Consider the following 11287-nt stretch of genomic DNA (forward strand, 5'->3'; position numbering starts at 1 on the left):
AGCTGTGTCCAGCAGCGAGACGTCATCCATGCAAGCCAAAGGAGCGAGAGGAAGGACTTGGACCCCCTCCACACACACACACACACACACACACACACACACACACACACACGCACACACACACACACAAACACACAGACACACACACACACACACACACACACACACACACACACACACACACACACACACACACACACACACACACACACACACACACACACATTAAATATCCACTTTTTTTAACTTGAATTTAGCCAAATGCACCCTTCTCCTCTTTATGTCCTTAAACATAGCCGCAGTGTAATCAGGTTTACTTTGGCCCCTGATGGTTAATTAAACGTGTCAGAGGAGGATCTGTTTTGTGAGGGAGCTCCAGTGTTTCAGCTGCAGGTTCCGCAGCCAGCTGTTTGCGCTCTGGTGGGCGGCGCAGACACAGACTGGAAGTTGGGTGGAGTTTGGAGCAGCGCTTTTAGGAATGGGTCCCAATCCTATTTAGTTAGACAGCAGAGTTACCAAGAAGAGCTGGAAACACCTGATGGTCTCTGTGGGACAATCCGCTCCATATAACTCTCCTCTTAACAGTCGGAAGATAAATCTACCTCCAGGCTTCAATTTTGTCTACGTTTTGTTGTGTTTTCTCTTCTGAAAAACGGACAGAGCCGGCTGATCTCTCGTTCTCTCTCTTCATCCAAAAAAAAAAAATCACCGATAAGGAGACATTGCACTATTCTTTTTTTAATTGTTCCTATTTATTGTATTTTGCACTAACGATGCACACCACGCAAAAGGACACGACCTATACGAAGATTTTTGTCGGGGGTCTTCCCTACCACACTACGGATTCAAGTCTCAGGAAATATTTTGAGGTGTTTGGTGAGATTGAAGAAGCGGTGGTCATTACCGACAGACAGACCGGCAAGTCGAGGGGATATGGATTCGTAAGTATTGCTCAACCACAACATTGCTTTCAGTTTGACACAGAATTGAAAACTAACTTTTACACATGCGAGGACAATCCTGCTATGACGCGTCTCTGTAAAGTGCGCGGCTGCTGCTGTCTGTCACAACAACATGATTAATACAAACTTCACTGCAGTCATGCGGTGTTTATGTTTTGATTAAAAAAAAGACCCTGCTTAAATTCGTCACTGGCTTCTGTTGCAATCTTGCACCCACCGACTAGTTGCGCATCGGTATGCGGCTTCTCTGACACGTCTGAAAGTGAGCTGACAGCTCTGGCTGAGAAAAACCTCATGGTGATGTCTGTGGGCTTCTGATACTGTTACACTGGTTTCATCATCTAAAATCTGTTTACAAAGACAGTGAATTCATGTATAAAAACTGCATAATACATACAAGGCTGCTGAAAGAAACTCCAAACTTTATTTGGAGACCATTTCATATATGTTTGAAGTTGCTTTGGCACATATTACCATGTAGAGGTATAACGTTTCCCAGTAGCCCTTGATATGCAGAAACATCTAAACTATGTTTGTATGTATGTAAAAACTCTTTGTAAATATAATATGTTTTTACTTCAATCCTCTCTTTATCGTTGTAGCATCACCATATCTATGCATTATTCATCCTCTTTTTCTGTATTTTCTGGAAAATACTTTTCGTCCGGGTCAGTGTTACACGTACCTCTCAGATGTCAGCTCCGCACTGAGAGGAGAAATAAAGTCAGTAACGGGAGTGATGAGGGAGCCATAGTCAGTCAGACATCTCAGCCTAGCTCCTATATACTTTTAACACATCCATCAAAATGAGAGTGATGCATATGTGTGTGTGATGCCAAATACGTGTTGCTGTTAATGTTGGCCTCATGTGCAGAGATACACTCAGACTAACATGCATACACACCTACTAAAGTATTTCTTCTCTCTTTCTTATACACAGTCTTTCATTGTAACTATGTTCTGAGATGGAAACAGCTCACACACCTATTTCAGTTATCTACATCTTTCTCATGCTTTCCCTCCTCTGGCAGGTGACAATGGGGGACCGCTCGGCTGCAGACCGGGCCTGTAAGGACCCCAACCCAATCATTGACGGTAGGAAGGCCAACGTCAACCTGGCCTACTTGGGGGCCAAGCCTCGGGTGATGCAGCAAGGTAAAGACAGTCGCATCAAAATCAAAACAATACAAAAGTCATATATATATTCAACAAGACACAGAAATGTGTTTGCTCACAATCAAAATGTGCAGTTTGACATGTGCAGATGTCAAAGATGTTAAAGATTCATTAATCATGTTTCATTAACATAGCAAGTGTATTTACTCCCACAGTGTCTGTTTGGGTTTGCTAGAAAGTTGTTTTTATTGGCAAACCAAGCAGCAAACAAGAAAATCAAGTCGATCCTTTTTGAATTTCACTCTATTGTTTTTTTTATAAACATTGTCTGCACTTTTTTTTTTTTACATTGTTTCCTTTGTTTTGCAGGCTTTACCTTTGGTGTTCCCCAAATTCACCCTGCGTTTATCCAAAGGCCTTATGGGTAAGTACTGAGAAGTCTCCACGTATTATTTTTTTTGCATTGAATTATTTAATTGTTTATTGAGTGATCATTTATACTACAAGTCAAATTTGTATTTATTTATCTTTTTACCTTGTTTTCTCTAATCAATAATTGGAGGTGGACAATAATTTGAATGTAGTTTTTTAATGATCGCAGTCCACCAAACACCAAGCCAGTCAAACTGCCTTTTCTAGGTTTGCCTGTTTGTAAAAGTGTGTGTGTGCATGTGTGTGTGTGTGTGTGTGTATGTGTGTCTGTGTACGTGTGTGTGTGCGTGCGTGTGTGTGTATGTGTAAGCGTGCGTGTCCATGTGCGTGCATTTGCGTGTGTGTGAGTGTGTGTGTGTGTGTGTGTGTGTGTGTGTGTGTGTGTGTGTCTATGTACATGCAGGCATACACTTCTGTGTGTGTGTGTGTGTGTGTGTGTGTGTGTGTGTGTGTGTGTGTGTGTGTGTGTGTGTCCGTGTGTGTGCTGAGTGGACAATGATGGAAACTTTCAGCCTGACTCAATGTTATCTATCTTTCTTTGGTCCGACAGGCTCGCTCTCGGTTAAGCTAAGTGTGCTGGTTTGTGACATAATCAAAGATCAGAGAAGGGAAATACCTGTAGACTCAAACACACACAAACAAGCTCAAAATGGTGACTATAGCTGCATGTATGTGGGTGTTGACCTGTTTTTTTGAATTTCATTTGAATAGACCTTAGAGATTTGTGTGCGGTTATGAAGTGGTGTTGTTAGCTAAATTGTGTGCTTTCTCACTTTAATGACCCAAAAAAAGAAGCTGGATTGATTGAATCTTTGGGGTGTCTTTTTGACTTTTTTTGTGGACGTGTGTTAACTTTGCCAAGGACGAGCAAAGTTTTTGTTGTTTTTATTTATTTTTTTTTGCTTTAGCTTGTGGTTGGCCTGTCTTGTTTAACAGGATGTGTTGTTTCATGTGTTTCCTGGTTGTCTTGTTGGAGTGCGTGGTGGATTTTCTGTGTGTGTTTTTTATCGCCCCCCCCCCCCCCCCTCCCTGAATCATCTTCTTACAATTTCCCCAAAATAACAAAACCCATTACTGCTTGTGTTTGCTAATAGCATCCTCCTGGTGCTAGTTTCTCACATTAACAGTGTAGCAGCAACAAATCCCCGATGAAAGTGCCTCTCTTTGACATATTACTGCTGGTCCAGTCTGTCTGCTCTCTCGTCTTCCTTCCTCCATATATCTTTGTCTTTGCTCATCTCTACACAACATAAACGTTTGGTCACATAGCACAATTTCCCATCAGAAACGCAAAAGTAGATGTCATCATGAACGAATGACAACAGCTACTATGTGAGCTGTAGTCATACCAATGTGTGTAATTATGTGTGTACATGTCTGGTTACATTGGTACATGTGAGTATGTGCTCTTATTGTGTTTGTGTGCATGTCTTTGTCCGTTCACATCCCAAAGTTTCCAGTGTGACACAAACAAATGTCTCTCTCTCTCTCTCTCTCTCTCTCTCTCTCTCTCTCTCTCTCTCTCTCTCTCTATCTCTCTCTCTCTCTCTCTCTCTCCCTCTCTCTCTCTCTCTCTCTCGTGAAGGAAAACAAGCACTTCCATTGTGCCACACAAAGCCCTGAATGCTGACGCTGCAGTCGCATGAAGCTCTGTGTTGTGTGTGTGTGTTGGGGGTTATGGGGTGTGTGTGGGGGACTGTTCCTCTTTGTCATGTAAGAGCATAGCAGGGGCCATTTGAACAGGGCCAAAGTGGTGGTTTTAGGGGCAATAATAATGTCAAGGATTTCCATCCTTAACCGTCTCTTATGAACCAGAACCGTCTGTCAGTTTGTCTTTACAACACGTCAGGAAACCATTGCATACAAAGTTAATAACTGAGCGACAAAAGTATCACCAATAAAGTTCACCAATCACAGGCCCTTGTCAGCCTCCAAAGAGCTCCTGTGTTTAATGTAGGACGTTTACAAATGTCATGAGATAAACTAAGTAGGTACAGCTCATAAAATAAAGGAATTTTGGGACATCATGTTCCTTATCAGGCACAATACAAATATGGCAAATGTGAAGGTATATAATGTGTCTAAAACATTTGAACAGTAAGAAGATATGGCGCTAATTGGCGCTCATTGTTTCTAATCACCCGTTCACATCCTCAAATTGCTCAGTCACTCAAACAGCTGGAGGGCATGTTTCTATATGGGGATTATGACAAAAGTCTCGACACATGGACAGTCTGTTCCTCGGTCATAATGTCAAAAGTCTAATAAGCACGACAGGTGTGTATACCGCCAACCTCTCACACTTTCATGACACAAACACACAATCATTCAGCACAGACACACCTCACTTACGTTACCGTAGATGCCTTCAGCCGACCATACACGCGGAGGCAAAGAGCCTTTATTTAGCCTTGAACTTTAATGACCGCTGGGATGCAAGAGATCTGCATTCCAGAAAATACACACACACACACACACACGCACGCACACACACACACACACACACACACACACACACACACACACACACACACACACACACACACACACACACACGCAGACAGTGCTGAAGCATCATGATTTTACAAGAAAGCCATACACTGTATTTATGTATTTTGAGTAACTTCAGGTAAAAGAGGTTGATTTCTTTAATTAGGGGCCACATTGGAAGCAGACCTTTGCTTCCTATGGCTAAAACCTCTGCTTATGCTATATGTGTGCTAGTCTACACAACCATCCCATAAATATAGTAGTAGTGTGGAATCTGGGACAGCTAGTACGATCTAAAAAATGCATTGAGCTTGGAGTTTGATTTAGAGAGCACTGGAAATGGCTTCATACCAAAGTCCTTTTTTTAAAATGTCAAAAGAGTTGTCTGAGCTGCAGCCTCTACAGTCAATCATCTACGGTTGAAGCTGTTAAAAATTGTGCACCTGAAAGTTTTGGTGGAATGTTAGCTTGTTTCTTTAATGCTATCCATGCAGAGCCACAATGGATGGTTTAACAAAAAGTATAATGTGCAGCAGAAGCAGAGATATCGTCTTTTTTATTCAAGTCATTCTTTCCTATCAAACACTTAGACAACCATTCATAGACAGTGTTATCAAAATGGTTAACTTCAGCTTGCCTCACATTACTCCTCCCATCTTCACATATATTTCCTGGACTACAGTTGTAGTTAGTTAAACAAAATATTAAAAAAGTAGACGCACCTTTGAGGAAAGTTCTTTAAACCTTATCAATAATCCTCAAAGTTTATTTTGATTTGTGAGGAACAGATAACAGATAACTGTTTGAATAAATTAAGGTACAATGTTCTCATATTCGAGGTAGTTGTAATACAAATGGTGTGAGAGTATGCAGACAGTGTCATGTGACAGAGTCTGTGTAACCATGAGAGTTGCAGTGTGTATTGGTGTTTGACCGAATAGGCTAATATTAGCGTCTTATTACATATTAGACAATGGGCCTGTCGTAGGTCATTCACATCTAGTATGAAGAGTTTTCTCCAGTCCGCTGGTGGTGAATCATTCAGTTATTTGACTTCAGACAATACACAGGAAATGTCTCAACTGTTTTCTGAGGGAGTTTTACAGATGACATCCTCTAAAATGATCCTGAAAATCAGCCTCACCCTGCTGAGTTTCATAATTGTGAGTTTCAAAAGTGAGATTTAGTGCCACATGATGACAAAATGCTGTTTCTGAGTATTTGGAGTGAGAAAAAAAACATAATCTTTTCAACGCTGACATTTTGTTTCTGGCCTTCAGAAATTGTTCCAACCTGTGTATGTGCTTAGCACTGACCTTTGACCTTTACTGACGGCTACACCAAACCTCTACATACCCACTTAGTTTCAGTTTATTCCCTCCCTTTTCTTTTTTGTGTCTTTTCAGTTGAGTGATTGTGCTGTGCCAGTGTTGTAATCAGTCTCGTTGAGGTGGACTATTTTCACATATCTCTTTTTCTTTGACGCCTCGCTGTTGTTTTGTTTTTCTTGTTTTTCTCCTGGCCAACTTTTTTTTTGGTTGAGATGTGGATTGGATTGGATAATGGAGTGCTCACAATAGGGTTGCCACGATAGATCCGTCATTCAACCTTTCACATTTTCTGCACCTCTTTTCTTTTTTTTCCCAATCCAGACTCAAAAATGTGACCACCTGATGTTCATTAATTCAGACTTGACTGATTATATTATCCTTGATTTTCTCTCAACAGATCTTTGAGCCACTACACTCACATAGTTGTATCAAATTGTTTCTGTCAAGCCTGATGTCTCTTATCCATTTGAATTAAAGTGAGATTGAATATAACTCTACTTTTATCTGTAAAGTGAAGGGTGGAGGGCTGTTTTTCAGGACATCAAAGACTGAATTTCGAATCAAAGTTTTTTTGTTCTTGCTTCCACCTACAGTCAATAGTTGACAGTTCACTTCTCATTAGTATAAATTTCCAAAGCTCCCTTCACACTTGCTGTCCGACTTAGTTTCCAGACCTTATAGAGTCACATGGCTCCTTACGGGAGGGGGTTTAAGGCTATGTCATGAAGGGCAGAATGTGCTCATTGTTCATAATTGTTTATTTAATCAAAACATCCCTCAGGGTGCGAAGCCTAGTCCCGGCTCCCCCTGCTGCCTCCCCGGCTCTTTGTCCAGACACAGAGGGGGAAATGGCCAGCAGCGTCCCTTTTTGAAAACTGTCCAGCTGTCAAAGTGGCAGTGACATTTTCACAATGCCTCCATGGGCTCATCTCCTCTGTCCACACCCCCACCCCTGGCACTGTAAGCCTCCCTCTCCTCCCCACCCATTAGCCCTCCAGCAAGCGGGGGGAGGGAGGGGCAGGCGGCACCAGAGCCAAACAAACCAGCTATAGGTTTCAGATCCCAAACATTTTTTTAAACATCTCACCTTCCTCTCTGCCTCTCTGTAGTTCTGCCTCCACAAACTCAAAACAGACCAAAACGAGAATTTAGAAACCTGTTCCCATGTTGTATCCCATAAAGACCATAACAGCATCACCACCTCCAAACACTATGGGACTTTTCAGTAGATTTGAGTGCACTTAAACACCTCCGGGTGTTCAAAGTTTTCCTCACCTTCCACTCTTTTTTTCACAGAGAGATTTCTATTTTGGCAACCCTATATTGTTCTAATCCCTACTAGCAGGCATTTCCTTGGTGTTCTTGACTGGTGGATTGGACTGGGGCTCAGTGGTGGGTGGCGGGCGGGCGCTTTGCCGCAGTGTGATGGAGTTGGGTTTGGGTTTTAGGGTGGGTGCTCTTAGGCACAGACTGGCTGAATCAAACTAACCTATTGTATGTGTGTTTGTTTCACAGCATACCGGCCCACTATATGTACCCTCAGGCCTTCGTTCAGCCTAGTATGGTCATCCCTCATGTGCAACCCTCAGCTGCTGCACCTGCCACCGCGTCCTCCCCCTACATCGACTACACCGGAGCTGCCTACGCTCAGTATTCTGCTGCCGCAGCCAGCGCCGCCGCCGCCGCTGCATATGAGCAGTATCCCTACGCTGCATCTCCTGCCGCTGCAGGCTACATGGCTACTGCCGGGTATGGCTACGCAGTCCAGCAGCCTTTAGCCGCAGCTACCCCAGGCTCAGCTGCCGCAGCAGCCGCAGCCTTTGGTCAGTATCAGCCTCAGCAGCTGCAAGCCGACCGCATGCAATAGCAGCCACTGCAACCACTGGACATGCAGAGCGAGGAGGCCCGCCTATGGCCACAGCTGATTAGTCACGGGAAGGAGCAGCGACAGCGTCGGAAAAGGAAGAGGGAGTGGTCTTAAGGGTGGGTGTGTCAGCGACTTCCAGGCAGAGTAGCTTTAAAAAGGTGCTGATGATGATGATGATGATGATGATGATCATGGTGGTGATAATGGTGGTGGTGGTGGTAGTGATGATGATGGTGAGGTGGAAACTTTTTACAGTAACTTTCCAACTTGCTGTGCTTCAACCAAAAAACAAGAAAATGAAAAAAAGTCGCAGAACAAATAATGGAAAATGATTTAGTATTATTGTTGTTGTTATAACTATTATTATTATTATCATTACTATTATTATTGTGGTAGAGTACTTATTTCTAGAAAAGTAAAGCAGGAACTAATCCCTGAGGTTGGTATAGGTGTTAAACTAAGCCTTTAAGTCCTATTGCTGTCTTTAACGTTAGTTTAGAAAACTGTTCTCTTTTTTTTCACTTGTGGTTTTTCACAAGTGTTTTCAGTTATTTGATGCCCTCATAACATTTATATTTATTATTGTTATTATTACACATTGGGGGCTCTTCTTGTTCTTTTGTCTTTTCAAGTATTTTTTTTCTGATAATCAGGGAAATGGAACCGTTTCCAACGTGTTAGCTATTATTATGTGACCTCTGTCAGGAAGTCGAGAAGTCGTAACTCGTCGTGTCACACATATTTAAAGAACTACCTTTCAAATCTTCCTGATGCTGAATGTCCCTTTTTTTACTCTGTGTTTCGACCTCTTGACCTATGCAAACCAAACAAATCACCAGGAGACAAAAAAAACCCGAAGAAAAGCAACAAAAAACTGAAAATGTCATCAACTCTGACTTGATTCTTGGACTAAAGGGGACTTGGCAAACAAAACAAATGCACTGACAAAAGGAGAGAGGTTGAAAATGGCTCCAGACAATGAGAAACACTAAATCAGTTGCTTTTCCACATGTTTCACTCACACGTATACACAGGCACATGCATCCAGAGTTGCACACATAGCAGTCAAAGACAAAGGCAGCACAGTTGTGTTTCTCTCTGGCTCTGGGATGGAGAGAAAGAAAAAGAGAAAGAAAGGGGGAGAGAACAGCTGCTGGTGGGGGTGGACAGCTCCAGCGCCACACAGACGGATCACTCTGGAAAGAACGCATCACTTGTGCTCGTTTGTTGAGTTGTCACATTTTAATCCCCGGTTGGGCCCGTTTGGGAAACCAACCTCACACCCCTCCAGCCGACACAGAGCCCCACAGCAGAGCCCCCCAGTCATGCGGCCGTGCAGCTGTCAGCACTTCCACCTCTGTGCTGCTGTAGTCTGGTGTCAGGTACACACTCACACACAAACACACACACACACAATCACGAAAGCCACCCCAACAACTGGTCTGCCTCGTGTCTGTCAAGATCTCCATGAGGGGTGGAGAGGCCGGGGACTTGACTGTTTGACGTTATGTTGGTCTGTGTGCCTTACATTTTTACTGCTATTTAAGAGAAGAAAAAAAAAACTGAAAAAAGAGATAAATCTACTATTTAAGATATTTATTTTTGAGGGTTGACTATGTTGACGCTCTGAGAGTAGAGACTTAGTTGCGGTACTGTATAAATAATATTATTATGTACTCATCTCAAGGCATACATAAGTTATTGATTAGTGTAGTTCTACTATTATTATTATTATTATTATTATTATTATTATTATTAATAACATACTCAACCAAAAATGTCATTGTAGGAGTTATTTAAGATACTGTTATGTGCACTGTACTTTTATTTTTATCTTTTTGATTCTTTAGAACAGGACATTAAATTTTAGCCTAATGCCTTTTGTTGGGAAGAAACTTTATTTAAATGCAGGCCTATTTGTGTGCAGATTGTACTCTGCCTCTTCTGTGTTTGGATGAGAGGAAAAAAATTATTATTTTTACCAAAAAAACAAGCGTAAATGCTGCTTTCTCCACTAGAATGTATAGTTGTTGTCAAGGTTTCAGTAGCTGTGCTTCTTTTGCTTAATATTCATCAGATGGGCTGTTTTACACTGTTGGGAATTTTTATACTTGAACTATTTCTTACAAGGGAAATATGAAAAATAAATGACAAAAAAACTTTTTAAGGAAGCTTTTCATTGTCACTGGATGAAAGCATGTAAAGTGTTTCTATTTAAATGCAAAGGTCCTGTTGGTATTAAAACATATACTTCAGAATTTCAACTCCATTTACTTAAATTGGAATAAAATGTTCTATATTTAAAAATCTTGGTGACATTTATTTTTTTATTTTTTATGTGATCTTCCTCCTTTCATCTTTCCACATACACTCATCAACATGATTCATATTTCCTTTGTGCCAGCTATGTATGTAGGTGTTCAATATTAAATAAACACAAAATACATTGTGAAATTAATAATCATATGAACTATTTGAACCAGGGAAAGGAAAATTATTCAAAATGATTCAATCCCAACTCATTAATATGAACTGTTATTTTATCTTTCTTATTCTTATAATTACAGATTTCATTGGATGTCATTTCTATTTCATTACAGATATTTTTTTAATCAAAACAGGCCCATCCCAAGAGACAGCCTATCCTCTCTCTTAATTTAATGTATCAAAGCCTATGGTAAAGGCTGCATGCTACCTCTATATTTAGTGGGTTTGATAATACTTTGCGTCAAAGTGGAGCGAGCGTGAGCATCGCTAGCTAAGTTGAGTAAAGAAACCAAAGAAAGGCTTTCTGTCTTTTTGCTCTGCTGTGCTGAGTTGTATGTTTTTCTCTGGGTAACATTTGTTTTAAATCCAAACAATGCGAATGAATGATGACTCCTCCAGCTAACGTTAGCTAGAGGCACTAACAATGTCTTCTCACTTTGTTGCCACACAACCCAGCTAGTTAGCCAGTTGCATGAGCAGCCTTGTTGAACAAAGTAAAAGTAGAGTTTGGTTATTGTCTCAGTGTACTTTATGTATTTACAACATTTGACTGCAAGATCAACTTTAACATTATTGTTGCTTTAGCTAAGTGAAGCTAACTA

At 41.3% G+C, this 11287-nt stretch overlaps 1 protein-coding gene across 1 annotated transcript; it reads left to right on the forward strand.

Moving 5' to 3' along the window:
- Window positions 1-496: 496 nt before the first annotated feature.
- rbm24a (RNA binding motif protein 24a) lies at window positions 497-8912 on the forward strand. The gene is made up of 4 exons (XM_068575537.1): window positions 497-941; window positions 1994-2117; window positions 2448-2502; window positions 7847-8912. Exons 1-4 carry the CDS (start codon window positions 774-776, stop codon window positions 8196-8198), a joined length of 699 nt encoding a protein of 232 aa, XP_068431638.1. The 5' UTR covers window positions 497-773; the 3' UTR covers window positions 8199-8912.
- Window positions 8913-11287: the final 2375 nt, after the last annotated feature.

The sequence above is a fragment of the Clinocottus analis genome, unplaced genomic scaffold (genome assembly GCF_023055335.1).
Source record: "Clinocottus analis isolate CAN_PGR_092001 unplaced genomic scaffold, fCliAna1.0.p SCAF_14, whole genome shotgun sequence".
NCBI lineage: Eukaryota > Metazoa > Chordata > Actinopteri > Perciformes > Cottidae > Clinocottus > Clinocottus analis.